The sequence below is a fragment of the Euleptes europaea genome, chromosome 12, assembly GCF_029931775.1.
Source record: "Euleptes europaea isolate rEulEur1 chromosome 12, rEulEur1.hap1, whole genome shotgun sequence".
In the NCBI taxonomy this organism is placed as follows: domain Eukaryota; kingdom Metazoa; phylum Chordata; class Lepidosauria; order Squamata; family Sphaerodactylidae; genus Euleptes; species Euleptes europaea.
Genome location: NC_079323.1, coordinates 887,966 through 910,534, shown reverse-complemented (window position 1 = coordinate 910,534; position 22,569 = coordinate 887,966). Strand labels below are relative to the sequence as shown.

At 47.8% G+C, this 22,569-nt stretch overlaps 3 protein-coding genes across 3 annotated transcripts; 2 read left to right on the top strand and 1 right to left on the bottom strand.

Annotated features, from left to right (window-relative positions):
• The first annotated feature begins 2,537 nt into the window (after positions 1-2,537).
• Positions 2,538-3,473, top strand: LOC130485580 (olfactory receptor 51E2-like). Its single transcript, XM_056858797.1, has one exon. It carries the CDS (start codon positions 2,538-2,540, stop codon positions 3,471-3,473), a length of 936 nt encoding a protein of 311 aa, XP_056714775.1.
• A 6,847-nt stretch (positions 3,474-10,320) lies between these two features.
• LOC130485312 (olfactory receptor 51V1-like) lies at positions 10,321-11,268 on the bottom strand. Its single transcript, XM_056858477.1, has one exon. The coding sequence runs from the start codon at positions 11,266-11,268 to the stop codon at positions 10,321-10,323; it is 948 nt and encodes a 315-aa protein (XP_056714455.1).
• Positions 11,269-15,133: 3,865 nt separating this feature from the next.
• LOC130485579 (olfactory receptor 51G2-like) lies at positions 15,134-21,694 on the top strand. Its single transcript, XM_056858796.1, has 2 exons — positions 15,134-15,170; positions 20,742-21,694. The coding sequence occupies exons 1-2, from the start codon at positions 15,134-15,136 to the stop codon at positions 21,692-21,694; spliced, it is 990 nt and encodes a 329-aa protein (XP_056714774.1).
• The last annotated feature ends 875 nt before the right edge of the window (positions 21,695-22,569 follow it).

Sequence of the window (22,569 nt, the reverse complement as noted above, 5' to 3'; positions counted from 1 at the left end):
AACATTAAAAAATGAAATAAAATAAAGTTACTGTACGGTGATGTTCCCTGTGGCATCCTTGCACACCTGAACACATGAAGCCACCTTATACTGAATCAGACCTTTGGTCCATCAAAGTCAGTATTGTCTACTCAGACTGGCAGCGGCTCTCCAATCTCAGGCAGGGGTCTTTCACATCTCCTACCTGCCCAGTCCCTTTAACTGGAGATGCTGCCGGGCATTGAACCTGGGGCCTTCTGCACGCCATGCAGATGCTCTGCCACTGAGCCACAGCCCCTCCCCTAAATGTACGGTGACCCTATGAATTAATGTCCGCCAGAACCTCCTATAGGTTAAGTATCCCTTATCAGAAATGCTTGGGACCAGAAGTGTTCCATATTTCAGATCTTTCTTTATTTCGGAATATTTGCATCATAGGGTTTTTGAAGGCAAGAGATTTTCAGAGGGTGTTTGCTGTTGCCTGCCTCTGCATAGTGACCCTGGACTTCTTTGGTGGTCTCCCATGTAAGAACTAACCAGGACTGTGCATATCGGTAGGCCCAAAATGAAAATATACCTGAAATTAACCATTTTTGGCAATATTCAGGTTTATTTTTGGCCAAATACCTGGGAATCTGGCCGAAACCGAATACCTTTGGGCTCCCCCAATGCATCTGGCTGCCAGCTGTCAGAACCAGAACACTGGACTGTTTATTATTATTTACTTCATTTATAACCCACTTCGCCCCCACAATGGGGACCTGAAGTGGCTTCCAACATCCTCCTCTTCTCCATTTCATCCTCACAGCAACCCTGTGAGGTAGGTTAGGCTGAGAGTGTGTGATTGGCCCAAGGTCACTCAGCAAGATCCTATAGCAGAGTGGTGATTCAAACCTGGGCCTTCCAGATCCTAGTCCCACAGCCACTATGCCACAGAGGCTCACTACACCATTGGGGGTATCCAAGGTCTGACTGAGAAGATCTTTCCATCAGTCCTGTAACTGAACTGGATGAGATTTAAATCTCTTTTATTTCAATGTTATCCTCCCCAAGTAGGTTGCCAACCTTCAGAGTGGTAGCTGGAGATCTCCTGGGATCTTTAGGCGACAGAGATCAGTTTGTCTGGGGAAAATGGCTGCTTTGGAAGGTGGATTGTATGGTATTATAACCCACTGAGGTTCCTCCACTCCCCAAACCCCACCCTTCTCAGACTCCACCCCCAAATCTTCAGGTATTTCCCAACATGGAGGTGGCAACCCTATCCTTAAGACATCAGAATGGGGGTGGGTCATACACACACAAAGAGAAAAGGGTCCCCTTTCCCCTGATCTTCTGTGTATCCAGGTTTCTCTGCGCAGCTTCAGAAGCTGCTCCATCACAAGACTTATTTGTTCTTCTTGCCGCTTAACTGGCAACACCAGAACATGAACCCAGCTGTGTCCCATGCAAAAAAAAGGACCAGGGGCAGCAGCAAACTGCAAGTGTGTGTTTGTCTTTGGAGCAGGGTTCTGCGGAGACAGCCCAGGGTTTGCTGCTGCTCCCTCGGGTCAGCAGAGTGGCCCAGAGGGGCTTTGCTTTGCTTGCCTGGCCTCTATATACCAGCCTCCTTCCTCTTGCTCACTTGAACGGGCCGCTTGCGCTGCCAGCAGGTTCCTCGGACGCCTGGAAGGGAGGAACTCAATGGCTGCTGGAGAACAAGGTATAGGGGGAGGTGCTCAGCTCACCGCCTGGAACTAGGGATTGTGCAAACCTGGACTTGGCATTTCTGCAGGGTGGTGCAGTGGTTAGAATGTCAGATTAGGACCTGGAGGACTCAGGCTCTGCCACGTGAAGCCTGCTGGGTGACCTTGGGCCAATCACACACTCTCAGCCTGGCCTACCTCATCAGGTTGTTGTGAGGAAAAAACGCAGGAGAGGAGAATGATGTAAGCTGCTTACTTGGGAAGAAGGTTGAGTTGAAATGAAGTAAATTATGAAATAGGTGAATGTAGCAGTAGAAAAGAGCAGTGGATGCAAAACCTGGGAGGAACTATAAATATGACTCAGTGGGAGAATCTATGGTCAAAAGGAATTAAGTTTACAGAATGCCAAATGTTAAGAGTGAATTGGTATAAAATGTATTTTATATGGTCTATAACACCAAAAGACGTAGCAAAGGCTAACAAGGGTTTTAAAGGGAAATGTAGGAAATGCTAAAATACAGACACAACATTTTATCATATGTGGTGGACTTGTAGAAAGGCAAGAATATATTGCATAATGACACATGATGAAATGCCAAGAATACTGCATTTCCCTTTACACATGGATGTGGGGAAAAGCACACACATGCTTCATGTTTGCCTTGTATGCATTGCCAATTGATGTAGAGATAGAGGACTGTTCCTTTCTGAAATGCACTGATGGAGGAGAAAGGAAAGGAAAGGATTAGAGAATTGCTTCTGTCTTTCTTGACATCTGTCTGTGAGTGACATTCTACAGAGCGCCACCTGTTCCTTTGACATTAAGAATATCATTTCTCTTCCAGAAGCACAAAACAACATATCCCAGAGTGAAACATGCCACTCGCTAATGGAACTCGCAACGGCTTTTCATTCATCTTGGTGGGTTTGCCTGGTATGGAAACTGCCCAGTTCTGGCTGGCCTTCCCCTTGTGTGCCATGTATGTTGTGGCCATTGTGGGCAACTGTGCTGTGATGTTTGTTATTAAAAGAGAGCCAGCCCTCCATGTGCCCATGTACTTCTTCCTCTGCATGCTGTCTGCTGTGGACTTGGTGCTTTCTACTTGCACCATGCCCAAGATCCTTTCCTTCTTTTGGTTTGATGCCAGGGAGATTGGATACAAAGCCTGCCTTGCCCAGATGTTCTTCATCCACTGCCTTTCAGGAGTTGAGTCCACCGTCCTCTTGGCCATGGCTGTGGATCGGTACATGGCCATTTGCCACCCTCTACAGTACTCTGCCATCCTCACGAACTCAAAGACAGCCAAGATTGGTTTAGTGGCGGTATTGAGAGGAGTCATCTTCTTCCTTCCTTTTCCTTTGCTGATCAACCGACTTCCATTTTGTGGTCCCAGGGTCCTCACACATTCCTACTGTGTCCACCAAGATGTGATGCACCTGGCTTGTGGCAATATAATGCCGAACATGGTCTATGGATTGACGGCCATCCTTGCAGTGATGGGCCTGGATGCCCTGCTCATCTTCATGACCTACGTGATGATCATGAAGACAGTCCTGCAGCTGTCCTCTCGGCAAGAACGCCTGAAAGCCTCTGGGACATGCGTGGCCCACGTGTGTGTCGTCCTGGCCTTCTATGTGCCCCTGGTTGGGCTCTCTGTGGTGCACCGGTTTGGGAGGGGCTTGCCTCTGCTGGTTCACGTCACCATGGGCAACGTCTATCTACTGGTGCCTCCTGTCCTCAACCCTCTTGTCTATGCGGCCAGGACCAAAGAGATACGCAGAAGGGCCCTGAAGCCACTGAGGAGAGCCTGAAACAGACTCTGCTTCCACACAGGGACAATTCCCCATTCTGCTTTCATTGCCAGTACAAATGCATTGGTTCTGTTCCGACCTTCTGTTTTCTGTTGCCCCAAAATGTCGGACCAGAACCCATGGGTTGGAATTAAATCAAATGAGTTTCCATCTAGACATTAGGAAGAAATTTCTAAAGTTAGAGTGGTTCCACAGTGGAACAGGCTTCCTCGGGAGGTGGTGAGTGCTCCTTCGCTGGAGGTTTTTAAGCAGAGACTAGATGGCCATCTGTCAGCAATGCTGCTTCTATGAGCTTAGGCAGTTCATGAGAGGGAGGAAATCTTGGCCATCTTCTGGGCATGAGTAGGGGTTACTGGGTGTGTGTGGGGGAGGTAGTTGTGAGGTTCCTGCATTGTGCAGGGGTTGGACTAGATGACCCTGGTGGTCCCTTCCAACTCTATGATTCTATGACATTGGAAGCCGCAAGAAAGTTGCCTTCTGTGGGTGCCACCCTGCAAATGGGCAAAGTCAACTGCTGCCCATACTTGTGCATTCTCTGTTGTGCCCCTACCTGATGGAACAACCTGCCTGATGAGGTCAGGAAGGCCCCCACCCCCTTGGCTCTCCACAAACTATGCAAAACTGAATTATTCAAGAGGGTTTTTCACACAGGAAATAGGGCTGCACTGTAACAATATGGTTCAGAAAGAAGCTTTGGGTAATGGGTTAGGGACTCTAGACTACTACACCACAGCATGTAGTTCCTACTATCTGTGGCTGTAAGTAGGTTCCTGCTCTGTAATTTGTGCATTTGTTTAATGTGTCATGTTAATACTTCTGCGTGCTTCAGGTCTGGTTGGTTTCCAGATCTCTAAAAGGCAAACCCTATTGCCTTGCCCATTGAATACATCCCCATATCATTGTATTAACTTTTTTGTGTTATCTGCCTTGAGCCCCAGAGAGAAAGGTGGACCATAAACAACATAAATAAAACACAAATAACATAAATAAAATGAGATAAAATAAAGTTCCTGTATGGTGGTGTTCCCTGTGGTATCCTTGCACACATGAACACATGAAGCTGCCTTATACTGAATCAGACCCCCCCGCCCTGGTCCATCCAAGTCCGTATTTCCCCACCTCCATCACCTCTGGAAGTGTCTTTTCTCTTCTGCTGATGTGGCTGTTGATCCCTGAAGGGGGTGGATGCATCTTAGTCGGGTGTCTCAGCTGTGACCATTCCACCCTGAATGACTCTGCTAGGAGTTTAGTCTCTTGACGGAGTCTAGGCCCCTTATGGTATAGCTCCCAGCGTTGCTGACACACACAACTCCTCTGAACCAGGTTAAGGTGTGCGTGCAAGAGGAGGAGGGGGTTTATCTCACTACAAATGCTAATTTTCTACCCCCAAGCATTTCTTCCCTACCGTAATCTAGCTGATTAAGGGGAGGGGACATGGCTCAGTGGTAGAGCATCTGCTTGGCATGCAGAAGGTCCCAGGTTCAATCCCTGGCATCTCCAGTTAAAGAGACTAGGAAAGTAGATGATGTGAAAGACCTCAGTCTGAGACTCTGGAGAGCCACTGCCGGTCTGAGTAGACAATACTGACTTGGATGGACCAAGAGGGGTCTGGTTCAGTATAAGGCAGCTTCATGTGTTCATGTGATTCTATTTTGCATTGTACCTCTGCATCCTGGTACCTTTCTTTGCAACACCCCTCTCACCTTCAGAATAGATATAAGGGCTCATTCCTACTTGAAGGGAGCTCTGACTCTCGAAAGCTCATACCCTGAAAATCTTATTGGTCTTTAAGGTGCTACTGGACTCAAATCTAGCTCTTCTATTTCAGACCAACACGGCCGCCCTTCTGAAAATTTTTTAAACTGGAGATTGAACCTGGGACCTTCTCCTTGCTGAGCAGATGCTCAGCCACTGAGCCAGCCATGGCCCTTCCCCGTGATTCCACAGACACACTGACTGCCTCCTCTGCTCAGGCCACTGGAAAGCCGTCCTGCCCATGAGAATAATATTGAGCCTGCTGGAGGGAGACAAGGAGGCCGCAGCCGGGGCTGCCCACTGTGATACTTGCTGACCCCCGCCACCCCGAATGCAAGGGTTGCTTGGCTTGTCCACAGAAAAACAGGCCAAGTTTAGGGATCTGGATAGGGTGAGGGACTTGGGAATGTTTTGTCTGGAGAAGAGGAGGTTGAGGGGGGACAGGATTGCTCTCTTTACGTATTTGAAGGGCTGTCCCTTAGAGGAGGGCAGGGAGCTGTTCCTGTTGGCAGCAGAGGAGAGGACTCGCAAGAATGGGTTGAAATTACGGGTGGAAAGGTACTGGCTGGATATTAGGAAAAACATTTTTGCAGTAAGAGTTGTTTGACAGTGGAATCAGCTACCTAGGGAGATGGTGAGCTCCCCCTCTCTGGCAGTCTTTAAGCAGCGGCTGGACAAACACTTGTCAGGGATCCTGCATTGAGCAGCGGGTTGGATTAGATAGGGCCCCTCCCAACTCTGGGACCATTTATGCAGGGTCAGTTTTGATGCTCACTCAAAGCTGTTTTTTTAAATGCAACCTTTACAATGCTTATTCACGGTCCCTACGCAAAAGGAGAAATTCCACACACCCCCATACCACTCGCCTGCTCCTTTGTTCCTTCCATTAGCAACCTCCGTTTGCATAGCTAATGTGCGGTTGTGAATTTTGCAAGCTACTTTGAGGGGATTTTTCTTGGCGAGGGCAGAACAAACACAAAAGGTCAGGTTAAAGGGGCTCTTAAGAAATGCAAAGCAGGTATGCTCCGGCTTCGCAGTCACTTCCTGAATGACGGTTCAGCGTGCAAAACTAAAAAAAAAAGCTGCCGGGCACTTCAGCCTGTAATGAGCTGCTAATTACCAAGCATAAATGGCCTGTGATTCTATGATTCTATGATTGCCAGCTCTGGGTTGGGAAATACCTGGAGATTTTTGGGGCGGAGCCGGAGGAGGGTGTGGTTTGGGGAGGGGAGGGACTTTAATGCCATAGAGTCCAATTGCCAAAGTGGCCATTTTCTCCAGGTGAACTGATCTCTGTCGCTTGGAAATCAGTTGTAATAGCGGGACATCTCCAGCTAGTACCTGGAGGTTGGCAACTCTAGATCTGGAACAGGAAGCCCCAAACCCAGGCCAGTCAAGGGGAATGCAGGAAAGAGGGATGCTTCCTGGCTTCCACTCTACCCCAGAATCTGTTTGCTGCAGCTGACCTCAGGCAGGGAAAGGTGGGGAATTTCCCACATCAGCCTTTCCCCCCTTCCTTTCCAGCTATCTCCCTAAACAGCTTCCCATCGTTAACAGTTTTCCTCTCCCTGGAGGGGAGGAGGTCCTGGAATCTGGATCAGACCCGCGTTTTTTAAGGCTTTCTGGGGAAACGTGGAACCCAAACTGTTGGTGGGCAAGAGGGCAGGCTGCTTCTCCCAAGGCAGTCATGTGAGGATATTCCAGATGGACTGTAAAAATCGGAATAAATAGCTCCATAAACTGTGGGGATTAGCCGGCTACAGGGAAATTTTCCCTGGGGGAGGCAGGCAGAGAGGAACATCTGTAGACTTAACAGATGACCAGCGGGAGGGGCTGAAACTCCCTCCAACTATGGTTCTGGGTGGAGAATGACCATCCAGTGAATGACCGCTGCCCCCCACCCACGAGTGAGAGCAAAGGCTGCAAACTGGAGCCAGAGAGCAGCGACTTACTGTGCAATCCTAAGGAGAATTACTCCAGTCTAAACCTATTTGTTTCAATGGGTTTAGACGAGTAACTTTGCATAGGATTGTGTTGTTAATAGGTTTATTTTTGCCTCTGAGAACAAAACTATCCCTGGCAAAAAGGAGGGGGCAGCGCGAATCAATGACTTAAACAGACTGCATCCTTTCTTGGAGATGTTTCCTGCCTAGACAGAAATGTCATAGACGTGGAAACAAAAAGGAGTCTTGGAGCATCTTAAAGGCTGACATATTTATTGAAGCAGTATCTGCCATGAGCTAGAAAAGAATGTGGGAGGTACCATTGGTGGTTTAAATAACCCCACTCCTTAACAGGATTTCAGCACACCTTGCAATTTAAAGTTCAGTGAGGGTCTGCAATGTGCAAGGGGTTGGAATTTCCTGCGTTGTGCAAGGGGGTTGATCTAGATGACCTTTGAGGTCCCTTCCAGCTCTATGTTTCTATGTTTCTGCTCGCCTTGCTTCCAAAGTTGCTCACAGAGGGAGTCACAGAGTCTTGACCGGCATTTCAGGTGCAACTGAAGAGAAAAGAGCACTTTGGATCAAGAAGAAGAAGAAGAGTTGGTTTGTATATGCTGACTTTCTCTACCACTTAAGGCAGAATCAAACTGGCTTACAATCACCTTCCCTTCTCCTCCCCACAACAGACACCCTGTGAGGTGGGTGGGGCTGAGAGAGCTCTGAGAGAACTGTGCCTAGCTCAAGGTCACTCAGAACTGCACCCGGTATTCCAAGTGAGGCTGCACCATAGAACTAAACGGGCATTATAATATCGGCTATTTTATTTTTAATCTCGTAATAATCCCCTACATAGAATTTGCCTTTTTCTTTGCTGTAGCACACTGGGTAGACACTTTGGTTGAGCTTCTACTATGACCCTGAGATCTTTTTCCCTCTGGGTCTCAGCAAGTTCAGACCCCATTAGCCTATCCTAGAAGTTGGGATTTTTTTTGTCCCAGTGTGCATCACCTTACACTTACCAACATTGACCCATTTGCCATGTTGTTGCCCACTCACCCAATTTGTGGACTTCCTCCTGGGGCTCTTCACAATCATCCTTGGTTTTCACCATCCTGAATAATTTTGTGTTATCTGCAAACTTGGCCACTACACTGCTCACACTCTAAAGACTATCCCATGCTGGCTCTTAGCACATGACACAGGCCTGGCCAGGACTGTCTCCTACGCAAAGAAGGGGCAGTAGCACATGGATCCGTTCTTTCCTCTGCATTTTTTAAACCCAGACTAGGCTTCTTCCCACCTTTGCTTTGTGGACGTTCAGCTCAGGATCATCCTTCCTAGTCTTTCTCAAGGTGCTAGTGAAAAAGCAACTGGAGAAAGAGAAGGGTTAAGCATTTGAGTTAAAAGAGGAAAGAGAGCTCCAGAAAAGAGGACATCTCCCCAGATGTCTTTTTTTGAAGGGGGTGCGGGGCAGAATTCAAGCCTTGTGAAAGCCGACACAGACAGATATCTGAGATACTCTTGGCATTACCAGGTACCAGAGGTGAGACCAAGCATTTCCATGAGCCCCATTACACTGTTAAAATGCAAAGCCATCTGTGCAGTGGGGCTTCTTCATGGTTACAGATTAAATCAATGTACACATGTTGCACAATATTATGATGTCTATGAAAGAAAGGGGTGATTCCTCCAAGGGCCCCATGAAAATTCCTGTTGCCTCCTGTCCATTGGCCCCAGGAAGGGCCATAGTGAGGACACGAGGGACACAGCTCCCAGGAACCAAACACCACGGGGCACGAAGGGCAGCACAGAATAGAGCGAGGGCCCTGGCAAGGGGTTGCAGAGGCTCGGAGGAGATGTTTCTTAGCTTAGTGTGGTCTCTTCCTGAGAAAAGGCTGCAGCTGGGACAATCTGCCCCCATACTGTGATTTAAACTTTGCATTTAGGCAAAGAAACAGATTGAACGTCTCTCCAGACAATAATGATTTGATCAGGATCAATGAGAGTTTCTGGTTGCTTCCCTATGGGTTGTCCTCCATGCCCCCCACTCCCCCAAATGCAGCGGGTCTTTTGATTCTTCTACATGAAACCAACATGTGGTTGGTCATCCATCATTTGGGTTTCCCTAGCTTCTGAAAGACTGTACCCAACCAAAGCACTTTCTTATATAAGAACATAAGAAAGGCCCTGCTGGATCAGACCAAAGCCTATCAAGTCCAACAGTCTGTTCATACCATGGCCAGCCACGTGCCTCTAAGAAGCCCCCAAACAGGCGACTGCAGCAGCATTTATCCTGCCTGTGTTCCCCAGCACCTAATATAATAGGCATGCTCCTCTGATCCTGGAGAGAATAGGTATGCATCATGACTAGTATCCATGGATAGCCCCATCCTCCACAAGAACATAAGAAAAGCCCTGCTGGATCAGACCCAGGCCCATCAAGTCCAGCAGTCTGTTCACACAGTGGCCAACCAGGGGCCTCCAGGAAGCCCACAAACAAGGCGACTGCGGCAGCACCATCCTGCCTGGGTTCCAAAGCACCTAATATAACAGGCAATATCTCTATTGCCACATCCAGCACTGTTTCCTGTGCTCCCACTGTTCCTTCCCCTTACACCACTGGGCAGCAGCCGTTCCTTCCCCTCTCCCCCTCACCACTGCTGAAATTTAAAAAAAAACACAATTGGTAATAGCCATAGGGCTGTATCAGACTATAGCAATATAGCAACTAGGAAGAGCCATGAAGGAGCTAGAAAAAATCCTTAAGTGTAAGGATGTGTCACTGGTAACAAAGGTGAAGTTAATTCATTCCATCATATTCCCTTTTACTAAGTATGGGTGTGAAAGCTGGACAATGAAGAAAGCTGACAGGAAGAAAGTAGATTCCTTTGCAATGTGGCGTTGGAGGAGAGCGTTACGGATACCGAGGACTGCCAAAAAGACAAATCAGTGCGTTCCATATCAAATCAAGCCTGAACTCTCCCTAGAAGCTAAAATAACTAAACTCAGGCTATAGTTCTTTGATCACATTATGAGAAGACAAGTGTCACTGGAAAAGAGAATTATGCTAGGAAAAGTAGAAGGCAGAAGGAAAAGAGGAAGTCCCAACGTGAGGTGGAGGGACTCTGTAAAGGAAGCCACAGCCCTCATCAGACTCTCTTGAGTGAGGCTATTCTCAGTATCCTGCTGTAGATCTGCTTTGTTTGGATGCAGTAAATGATGGGGTTCATCAAGGGTGGGAGGAGGATGTAGAAGTTGCCCATGATGACGTGGAGCAGGGGAGAGGCATGCTGGCCAAACCGGTGCACAACGGACAGCCCGAGCACTGGAACATAGAAGACCAGGACGGCACAGATGTGGGAGACGCATGTGCCCAGGGCCTTGTGGTAGCCTTCGTTCCCAGAGGTCATGCCCAGGACTGTCTTCAGGATTAGGCTGTAGGAGATGAGGATGAAGAGGAGATCAGAGCCCAAGGTGAGAACGATGACGATGAGGCCATAGAAAGTGTTGAAGACTGTGCTAGCGCATGCCAGATGGATCACATCTTGGTGAAGGCAGTAGGAGTGAGAAAGGGTTGCATCAGGACAATAGGGGAACTGCTGAAGAAACATCATGGGGGCCACCAGGAGCATGGTGCTTCTCATCAGGAGGACCAGGCCAATTCTGACTACTCTGTTGGTGGTCAAGAGAACCGTGTACCTCAGGGGATAGCAGATGGCCAGGAAGCGGTCCAGAGCCATGGCAAAGAGCACAGCGGACTCCATGAAGGAGAAGGAGTGGATGATGAAAAGCTGAGTGATGCAGGCACCTTTACTGATCTTCCTCAGCTGGAACCAGAGGACCCCCATGACAGTGGGCACCGTGGTGAGGCAGAGACCCAGGTCGGTGGTAGCCAGCATGGCCAGGAAGAAATACATGGGCTGGTGCAGACTGGGCTCTGCCCAGATGACGTACAGAATGGTGCAGTTACCCAGCATGGCAGCCAGGTAGACAGAAAAGATGGGGATGCCAATCCACTGATGTGCCTTTTCCAGCCCTGGGAAACCAGGCAGGGTAAATAGTGTGGCGCTGAGATTGGCTGGGGTGGATGAGGCCATGATGACTGACCAGTGTATCTTTCCAATTCCTCTGGAATTCAAAGGGGACTGGAACAAATGACACTTTCAAAAGCCACTTAGGAATCCAATAGGGAGAGACACGGCATCACATTTTAACAATTTCTGGTTTAAACTGAGAAGTGGATGCATCCAAAGAAAACTCTGATCCTGGGCATGAGAAGGGCAGATCCAACCCTTTTGTTCCCTGCGATCATGTCCAGGACATGACTGGTTGTGTTACTCCCTTCGATATAATTTGGCCCATGTTGCTGCTAGAAGACTCTGGTGCCTGCAGCTCATCTAGCTGGACCCCTGCAGGGGAGAAAAAGTTCCCAGGGAAAGTCAAATCTACCATGTTTCCCTACGGTCCTGCCTCTACTTGCAGCTCTGAGCTAACAGATTATATGCTGACCTCAATGTTCTCTGATGCTGCCTGACTAAAGAGCAGTTTGGGCAAATGGGCCATTGACCTCAGGAGATTTTGGCCATCAAATGATGGAGAATCTGAACAGGCAATGGAAAGACGTTGAGTAGCAAGTTGTGGAGATGAGCCTCTGTCTGGGCAGATTCCCAGATACTAGATTACTCAAAGGCAAAAAATGTGGGGCCAATAAAGACACTCAGACTTTCTCATTCTTTGAGAGTAACCTGTCATTTGTCCTTGCTCCACTGTAAAGCAACTAAGACTGACTCATGATAAAAAAAATGGATGTTTTAAATGTCTGTTGGAAAACTGACCTGAAATGACAGATATTCCACAGGCTTTCTCTAGAGTTTCATTCAGCAATGCATGGCCTTGCTGAGGAAGGAGCCGGCCCGTACCTCTCCAAACTCCACACCCACTACGCTGTTTCTGAAGTCTCAGCTCCGCATTGGAGCCAGCCCAGGTGAAACAAGGAAGGCATCCATCGGAGACTTCTTCACAAACAAGAAACAGCTCAGAAAAAGTCCCAGCCTGTCCATTCAAGGGCCCTTCCCTGGTCAGTCCTGCTGCTGAAGTTCTGAAGGGACCCTTGATCTGATTCTGGAAGAATGCTCTTTCACCTGGACCTATGCAGTTATGATGGGGACCGAGGATGGGAACACCTTTGTCTCATTCCTTTGCCTTCTCTCTGCTCCGTGTTGTCTGTGCTTCTGTCTTTGGATCCTTGAGAAGGGACTTGCTCTGAGCAAAGCATGAGAGGAGTGCCTTGGTTGAGCCTATTTTTAGAGGGGAGAGGAGCCCTTGAGATGAGGCAGAAAACTGGCAATGTCTGGAATAGCTAATTAGCTACTGGTACTATGAGCCACTCCCTGGAGAGCTTCATTGGAGCCAGCAGTGGTCATTTCACCTTCACAAATGGTCTGTTGGTGCTCCTACCACAGCCCTGGTCCTTCGGGGGCATGTGGAGATGACCAGGTGGTGGACACGATGGCTCTGGAGCCTTGGGGAGGGGATGTGGCTCAGTGGCAGAGCATCTGCTTGGCATGCAGAAGGTCCCAGGTTCAATCCCCTATGTCTCCAGTTAAAGGGACCAGGCAAGTAGGTGGTGTGAAAGACCCTTTTCTGCCTGAGACCCTGGAGAGCTGCTGCCGGTCTGAGTAGACAATACTGGCTTTGATGGACCTTGATGGTCTGGTTCAGTATAAGATTTTATACTGTGTTCCACCATGGTTCAGTTCCTGGGATGCCCCTGCATCAATGAGGAGTTTGGGATGATGAAGGCGTTGGGCAGAGGGCTTGCAAGGGGAGGCAATTTTGAAGTGAATGTGAGTGAGCATGGGGGTGGGGGTACCACAGAGTAGGTACATTAGAGTGCCTACTCTGTGGTGCAGATGGTGGCAAAGCAAAGCTCACATCACCGCCGTTGCCAGGGCCAGCCCAGCCACTGAGCAAACCCACACAATAGCTGAGGGCACCAGATTTTGAGGTACAAATATCACTGCACCTCTGTCAGGGATTTGCAGGTAAAATCCTCTTGCCATCCACTCTCTGGCAAATGTTGCTGCTGTACCTTTCTTTATGTAACCATGCTTTTAGGAAGCTGCCTAGATTAGTTTTTCCATATCACCACTAGCCCAAGGATCTCTCCAGGACTTGTCCACAATAATAACAACCATAAGACCCCACTTTTCTCCCAAGTGTAGCTTAACAAATTGCCCTCCTGCCAATGCAAACCAGCACATCACTGGGTCTAGGAGAATGTTGACTTGTGAGTTTAACTATCGTAAAGAAAGGGGGGGTGAGGGAAGGCGGCATGGTTTATAGTCAGATCTCGTCAGATCTTGGAAGCCAGGCAGGGTCAGTACTTGGATGGGAGACCTCCAAGGAAGGCTTTGCAGAGGCAGGCAATGGCCACCTCCGCTTCTCACTTGCCTCAAAAGCTCCTTGCTGGGGTTGCCATGAGTAGGTTGCAACTGGATGGCACATATGTACAATGGAAGGGGACCAAGAGTTTCTCTAGGTGCAGGCATGAAGGCCATTAGGGAGAGGCCCAAAGGTTATTTTGGAGCACAGAGCTCACCGCATAGTTCCTTGCTCATAGCACCACTTGCACCAGTACAGTGACGTCCTTTCTTCCTTGAGAATGGTCTGCCCCAAGCTTTGGGAAAGACTCACTGCTAGGGCTCTGTCTATGAATGGTCTGGCATAGGGTTGCCAACTCTGGCTTGGGAAATTCCTGGAGGTGAAGAAGAAGACGAAGAAGAAGAGTTGGCTTTCATATGCTGACTTTCTCTACCACTTGAGGGAGAATCAAACCGGCTCACAATCCCCTTCCCTTCCCCTCCCCACAACAGACACCCTGTGAGGTAGGTGGGGCTGAGAGAGTGTGACTAGCCCAAGGTCACCCAGATGGCTTCATGTGTAGGAGTGGGGAAACTAACCCAGTTCACCGGATTAGCCTCCGCTGCTCATGTGGAGGAGTGAGGAATCAAACCCAGCTCTCCAGATCAGAGTCCACCGCTCCAAACCACTGCTCTTAACCACTATACCACACTGGTTTGGTGCTTGGGAAAGGCGGAGTTTGGGGAGGGGAGGAAGTTCAGTGGGGATGTGATGTCACTCTAGGACTTCAATTTCTCCTAGACTCAATAGTATACCACAGAGTCTGCACCCCAAAGCTGTCGTTTCCTCAAGGGAAACTGATCTCGGCAGTCTGGAAATAAGTTCCAATTTTAGTATATGTGCTGCTGAAGTGTAGTCTGGAAATAAGTTGTAATTCCAGGAGAACCAGGTTGGCAACCCTGGTCTGGTACTACAGGGCCATTCAACTTATAAAGGAACACACACCTTCACTATAGGTAGATGCTATTCTTTTTAATTAAGAAATTCAGCATAAAGTGTTTTAATTGTGGCTTTTAATTAAACCATTTACGGCAGCTGAGCCATTTGGGTGGAACCTCTCCTCCGCCAATGTTCTCTCGGCAAATATCGAGAAGCTTTCTTGTTCCAGCCAGCTGTTTATCTTTTGGGCTGATTCTCACAATAAAGTTATTTGTATCTCCAGCTTGCCGGCTGCTCGGCCGCTCGTAAATCAGGGGGAACGATAAACAGTTTGCCCAGCGAAGGAAGAGAGGAAGAGCTACCCTGCCAAGGCCGAGTCAGAGATGGAAAAAAAAGATAATTTACTCCACACAGCATCCCAGGGCTAATGTCTCCTGATTGGCTGAACCGTGACAGCTGGACTTTTTCCAGATGCTGAATCAAAACCTTCACCCCAGCCTGGGAACCAGCCACTCTGGATCATTAAGCTGGATGAAGCCCTGCTCATGATAGCAGAGGAGGCCCCCGGAGATCAGTAAGTAGATGAGAGAGAGAGAGAGAGAGAGAGAGGGAGGGAGGGAGGCAGGGCCAGGGCTGGCCTGACTGCCCAAACAAATGCCCATGATCACTTTGAGCAGCAGTGCATTGGGAGGGGAGGGTGAGTGCTCCCAAAAATGCATGCCAGGGCTCCTTGTTGGGTTGTAGTGACTCCTGTGGCCCATGATGGAGCAGCCAAACTGACACCTCCGGCAGCACAATGGTTTGGAGTGGAGTACAGCCAGAGTGGGTGCAGAGGAAACTTGGTGATGTACTCCTAAAGTTCTCGATAACTCTTCTGAAAGCCAGCATGGTGTAGTGGTTTAGAGCAGTGGACTCTAATCTGGAGAACCGGGTTTGATTCCCTGCTCCTCCACATGAGCGGCGGACTCTAATCTGGTAAACTGGGTTGGTTTCCCCACTCCTCCACATGAAGCCTACTGGGTGACCTTGGGCCAGTCACAGTTCTCTCTGAAATCTCTTAGCTCACCTACCTCACAAGGTGTCTGTTGTGGGGAGATGAAAGGAAGGAGATTGTAAGCCAGTTTGATTCCCCTTAAAAAGACAGAGAAAGTCGGCATATTAAAACCAACTTTTCTTCTTTCTGGGGGTGGGAGGAGACTACATTGGCCCTTCTGTAGACAAAAGTTATCTTGCATTCATACAGGATATTGGGTCAGATCAATGACTGGATTCCTGAGGTCTGGTTCTGGGGTGTTTTAAACAAGTAAATAAATAACTTTATGGGAATAACTTGCCTTGCTTTGAGATGTGGGATGGTGCGGTATAGCCCGATCTCGTCAGATCTTTGAAGCTAAGCAGGGTCAGTACTTGGGGAGAACACCAAGGAAGGCTCTACAGAGGAAGGCAATGGCCAAACCATCTCTGGTTAATCACTTGCCTTGAAAGCCCCTTGCTGGGGATTGCCATAAGTCATGTGACTTGACAGTACTTATGTACATAGGTGGAGTTTGTAACTGCTGTGTGTTGGAGTTACGGTTAGGGTGAATGGGTCCAATATGTGGAATGGGGTTCTAACGTATATTCATTGTGGCAAGATTGGTAGATATTGCAGGCGAATGATCATGAAACAAATGTGTGATTTTAGGAAGCTGAGTGATTAAGACTATAAGAAACAAAGTCCTGATGAGAGATAAGGTGAGAGTCAAGAGACGCCTTGAACAAAATTTATTCCAGCATAAATTGTGTGTGTGTGTGAGAGAGAGCGAGAGAGAGAGAGAGCTCAGTGCATGTGATGGTGTGAGTCTGGCACAAAACTTGGAATAAATTTTGTTATCCTTTAAGGTGCCAACTGGACTCCTGCTTTATTCTGCTGCTATAGACCTTGCTATGATTTGCTATGACTAAACTGAAGCTATCGTATTTTGGTCACGTCATGAGACAAGAATCACTGGAAAAGACAGTCATGCTAGGAAAAGTTGAGGGCATCAGGAAAAGAGGAAGACCCAACAAGAGATGGATTGACTCAATAAAGGAAGCCACAGCCTTCAATTTGCAAGATCTGAGCAAGGCTGTCAAATATAGGACATTTTGGAGGACTTTCGTTCATAGGGTCGCCATGAGTCGGAAGCGACTTGTCGGCACTTAACACACACACATAGACTTTGCACAGCTCACTACTTGGAATTATTCAGGTGGAAGGACACCTGGCCTGGTATGCCATTTCCAACTATATTTGAGTCCAGTAGCACTTTAGAGACCAACAAGATTTTTCTGGTATAAGCTTTCAGAGTCAAAGCTCCCTTCTTCGGAGAGCTGTGATTCTTGAAAGCGCATACCCTCCCCCAAATCTTGTGGGGGTCTCTAAGGAGTTATTGGACTCGATTCCAGCTGTTCTGCTGCAGACCAACATGGCTGCCCTCTGAAACGACTGCCAGCTGTGGCCCTTCCCAATAGTGTGTCTGTAGCATCTGCCACTCAGAGAGGTGTCAGTGGAAAAGTGAATGAGCTCAGTGGAGCCCAAGCGGATGAGTTGGTGACTTCAGAAGTCTGTTGCCTGTGTCCGTAGGCAGAGCTGGGTTTTCAGCTGGCCCTGGGAAGGGCGGAGATGGTTCTGTGAAGAAGAACAGCAATGTTGTTCCTGACTCTGAGAACCTGCCTTCTGCTGGCACAAACCAGCCAGCCCAGTGCAGTCAACTCCGACTGGCGGCGGCTCTCCAAGACCTTTTCCCAGGCCTGCTTCTTGAGACCCTTTATTGCCAGATATGAGATGCTGGGGGTTAAACCTGAGTGGACCTTCCACATGCAGATTGTGGATTCCACCCCCATCTTGACCAGGTTTAGGGACGCCAACCTCCAGGTGGGACTTGGGGATCCCCTGGAATTACAGCTCATCTTTAGACTACAGAGATCAGTTCCTCCGGAGAGAATGGATGTTTTAGAGGGTAAACTCTGTGGCATTGTACCCCACTGAAATCCCTGTCCTCCCCAAAATCTCCAGGAGTTTCCCAACCTGGAGCTGGCAACCCTACCCCCCCCCCACACACACACACACTGGTGGCCAGAGGGCACCTGCCAACCCTAACCAAGTTTCACCTCCCAAAGTGGCTTCCCTTTCCTCCTTCAAAAGACCCATTTCTTGAATAATGTCCCCTACACTCTTTCCTCCACCTCACCATTCCTCCCCAAATCATGCCTCGGTCCCTGATTTCTCCCACCAACCCTAATTTATTTTATTTAAAATTTGTGAAAGATGGTCGACAACAAAGGGATATGTCAAAGGGATATGCTGAAATAATTCTGCACCATTACCTCACAGGCAGCAATCCAACTGGTGCATCAAAGAGTGGTAAAGCTACACCTGTTTTGAATCAGCTTATAAGGCATGGAAATGAAATCCTGCCAGGGGGAAGAAAGGTGGCAGCCTCACTCCAGAGCCTCACATTCCTGTCAGAGATGCCTCGTTCCAAAAGCAAAATAGAATCCAGGCCTACTTCTGCTTTCCAAGCTTGCCTGGTTAGAGCATGGACTTGTAGTATCCTACTTGTAGAGCTTGTAGAGCATGGACTGTTGACTTGTAGTATCCCACTGGGAACAGTTCAACTTGTAGAAACGTCTGTGCAACTATGCAATCGATACAATGAATCCTGTATTGGAATTTACTTATTGAAATTTACATAGTTGCTCTTTCATCCTGAATGGGAGAAAAAGAATCGTATTTGGATGTACTTGTGTGCATGCATTGAGCAATTACATTGAACAGAACTGAAGAAGAAAAAAGAAACGATCGTCTTCCTGTTCATCTTTAATCAAGAAAAGCCTTTGCAACATTGCCATTGAAGCAGTTCTTTGGAACTTTGTACCTATGTGGACTATTGAAATAATTGTTTTGAATATATTGTAAATATTTGTTAGTCCTTTGCTATTTTGTGATGCACAAATACACCTTGTCATTTCACTAGCATTGTCAGTATTGTTAGCTGTTATTGCAAGAGATTCCTGCACTATCTTCCTTACCTTAGGTATCAGTGCAGAGGTGTTTATTTGGGTTGCTCTAACCTCCAGGTAATAACAGAAGATCTCCTGCTATTACAACTGATCTCCAGCTGATAGACATCAGTTCACCTGGAGAAAATGGGTGTGTTGGCAATTGGACTCTATGGCATTTAAGTCCCTCCCCAAACCCCTCCCTCCTTAGGCTCCGCCCCAAAAATCTCCCACCAATAGTGAAGAGGGACCTGGTAACCCTACTCCAGGTACTAGCTGGAGATCTCCTGCTATTACAACTGATCTCCAGCTGATAGAGTTCAGTTCCCCTGGGGAAAAGGGCCGCTTTGGTAATTGTACTCTATGGCTTTGGGGGTGAGGGAGGTTGCTGGCTAACATATGGCCTAACATGGCTACAAGTAGGGTTGTCAGCTCTGGGTATGGGAAATACCTGGAGATTTTTGAGGCGGAGCCTGAGGAGGGTGGGGTTTGAGGAGGGGAGGGACTTCAATGCCACAGAGTCCAATTACCAAAGCAGCCATTTTCTCCAGGGGAACTGACCTCTGTCGCCTGGAGATCAGTTGTAATAGCGGGAGATCTCCAGCCACCACCTGGAGGTTGGCAACCCTACTCATGACTTAGGGCAAGGACACAATATTTAATAACATTCGACATTTTAATGGAACTAAGCCTAGGTAAAGGAGAAAACCAGTTAAAGCTGACACGAAAACATTCAACAGACCATTTGTCAGAGACAATAAATTCAGCTGCAGGCCCTAAATAGAGACATACAAGGATGGTTTGTTTGTTTTTCCTTCCCGATCTTCCTGCATTGTCAGGAAGGCCATTTCTGCTCTGCCTATTTTCTTTGGCAAACTCCCCATTTTCATTCATTTATTTTTATGCCATTGATGGAAAAAGCAGACGTCAACTTTTGTGGCAATAGTTCTATCAAACTTTGTTATGAAAAATCATATGAGAAACGTGGACTTTAGAATCTAACCAGATTTGTCACGAAATCTGGCAACACCCCTACCCTCAAGCATAAAGACAAACAAGTCCTCCATCTTTCCAAGGCATAAGGCAGAGCAGGTCTGATAAACGTCTTGTGGAGTTACTGCCAAACTATGGGTCCCATCATCAAAAAGGCCCTGCTTTTTGTGACTTCTGGTTTGGCTTCATATAAGGTGATCTTATTTTATACAGAGAGAGATACCATTGATGGAACATTTTCAAGAAGTTTTCTTTGAACTTAGAGTGGGTTGGGAAATTTGTGGAGATTTGGGGGTGGAGCTTGGGAAGGGTGTGGTTTAAGGAGGAACCTCAGCTGAGTCTAATACCATGGAGTCCGCTCTCCAAAGCAGCTGTTTTCTCCAGTGAAACTGATCTCTGTGGTCTGGAGATTAGGTATAACCTCAGGAGCTAAACATACCCAGCTCCTTCAACCTCATAGGACTCCAGGCACCTCACCATCTTTGTTGCCCTCCTCTGGACACATTCCAGCTTGTCTACATCCTTCTTAAATTGCGGTGTCCAAAACTGAACACAATACTCCAGGTGAGGTCTTAACTGGAGCAGAGTAAATCGATACAATCACTTTGTGTGATCTGGACACTATACCTCTGTTGATACAACCCAAACATCACATTTGCCTATTTAGCTACTGCTTCACACTGCTGACTCATGTTCAGTGTTTGGTCTACTAAGACTCTTAGATCCTTTTCACACACACTACTGCCAAAACAAGTCTCCCCAATCCTATTATTATGCATATGATTTTTCCTACCTAAATGCAGAACTTTACATTTATATTTGTTGAAATTCATTTCATTAGCTTTAGTCCAGTTTTCAAGCCTGTCAAGATCATCTTGTATCCTGACTCTGTCTTCTACCATATTTGTTACCCCTCCTAATTTAGTATCACCTGCAAATTTAATAAGCATCTCCTCTATTCCTTTATCCAATTCATTTATAAAGATGTTGAACAACACAGGACACATCCCTGAGGCACTTAACTTGTCACTCCTCTCCAAGAGGATGAGGAACCATTAGCAAGCACTCTTTGTGTGCGATCTGTCAACCAGTTACAGATCCACCTAACAGTAATATAGGACATAAACCACATTTTACATAATCACATAGCATTGGTTCTCTCTTATTTGTAGGTCATGCACCACCTGAGACAAGATGGAACCACTCCAGGAGGTCACAACAGTAGCCAACGTTTCTTTCTATCAACCTTCAGTTCTTCTCATGATCGGCATTCCTGGAATGAGCAAGATCCACCACAGATTGTTCTCCATCCTCTTCTGCTTGTTTTACCTGATTGCTTTCTCTGGGAACTGCACCATCCTCTTCATCATTAAGAGAACGCCAAGTCTCCATGAGCCAATGCACCACTTCCTTTCCATGCTGGCCGTTGTGGATCTGGTCATGACCATGTGTACTCTTCCCACCACATTGGGCATTTTCTGGTTTGACATCCGGACCATTGGATTCGATGCCTGCCTCACTCAGATGTATTTCATCCACATCATCTCTGTGCTGGAGTCGTCCGTGCTGCTGGCCATGGCCTTTGACCGCTTCGTTGCCATTTCGCGGCCTCTGAGGTACAAAGCCATCCTGACCAAGGTGACCATCATCAAGATGGGCCTAGCCATGTTGGTCAGAGCAGTTGTCTCCCTCCTGCCAATTCCATTCTTACTCAAGAGGCTGTCGTACTGCGCCAACAACAGTCTCTCTCACTCCTTTTGCGTCCATCCGGACGTGATGAAATTGGCCTGTGAGGATGACATCACGGTCAACATTCTGTATGGCTTAGTGGTCATCCTCTCAACTGCTGGCATAGATTTCATCTTCATTGTGCTTTCTTACGTCCTGATTGTCAGGACCGTTGTCAACCTGGGGGCCAAAGGGAAGTGTTGGAAGACGCTGAACACATGTGTCTCTCACATTTGTGCTGTATTCGTTTTTTTCATCCCTATGATTGGCCTGTCCATGATTCACCGATTTGGCAAGGATGTCCCCCCAATTGTAAGCACCGTGGTTGCCTACATCTACCTCATAGTGCCTCCTGCTCTGAACCCCGTCATATACAGCATCAAATCCAAGCCGATCCGGAAAGCTATCTGGAGAATGCTGCTTTGGAAGAGGAATACTGTCAGAAATAGGGATACTATTTCTCTCCAGGGAGTCTGAATTAAAACCAGAAAATGTTTCACTTCAGTGCAGCTTTGGTTCAGCTACATGAGAAAGCTGTTATGGATTAGGCCAGTGATGATTCACTGGCCAGTATCGTAACCTGTACATTTGCTTAAACCAAATCATGTAGAAAATCATGCTGCTGTGCAAAATGGGATGAAATAAGTCTAAAGAAGGGGTGGAGAACCTTTTTTCTGCCAAGGGCCATTTGCATATTTATTAAATCGTTCGGGGGCCATACTGGGCGTCCATCTCCTGGTGTGGGGGGGAGAAGCTAGGGTTGCCAGGTCCTCTTCATCACTGGCGGGAGGTTTTGGGGGTGGAGCCTGAGGAGGGCGGGGTTTGGGGAGGAAGACTGCATAGCCAAAGAGCCCAGTGGCCAAAGTGGCCATTTTCTCCAGGGGAACTGATCTCTATTGGCTGGAGATCAGTTGTAATAGCTGGAGATCTCTAGCCACCACCTGGAGGTTGGCAACCCTAGGGAAGGCTATGCAGAGAAGGCTTGAAGGGTGCCTCTGCTCCCTCAGGTCTTCACCCTCCTCCCAGGTGGGAGGGCAGCCAGCGGTGGGCCCAGGCAACCGAGGTGCCAGGGGGGTGCAGCTTGCAGCCTGCGGTCAATCTGCAGGGAAGGAAAGAAGGAAGGAAGGAAGGAAGGAAGGAAGGAAGAAAAGAAGGAAAGAAAGGAAAGAAGGAAGGAAGGGAAGAAAGAAGGAAAGAAAGAAGGAAGCAAGCAAGGAAAGAAGCAAAGAAAGAAGGAAAGAAAGAAGAAAAGAAGGAAGAAAAGAAGGAAGGAAGGAAGGAAAGAAGGAAGGAAGAGGGGAAAGAAGGAAAGAAAGAAGGAAGCAAAGAAAGAGAAAGAAAGAAAAGGGAAG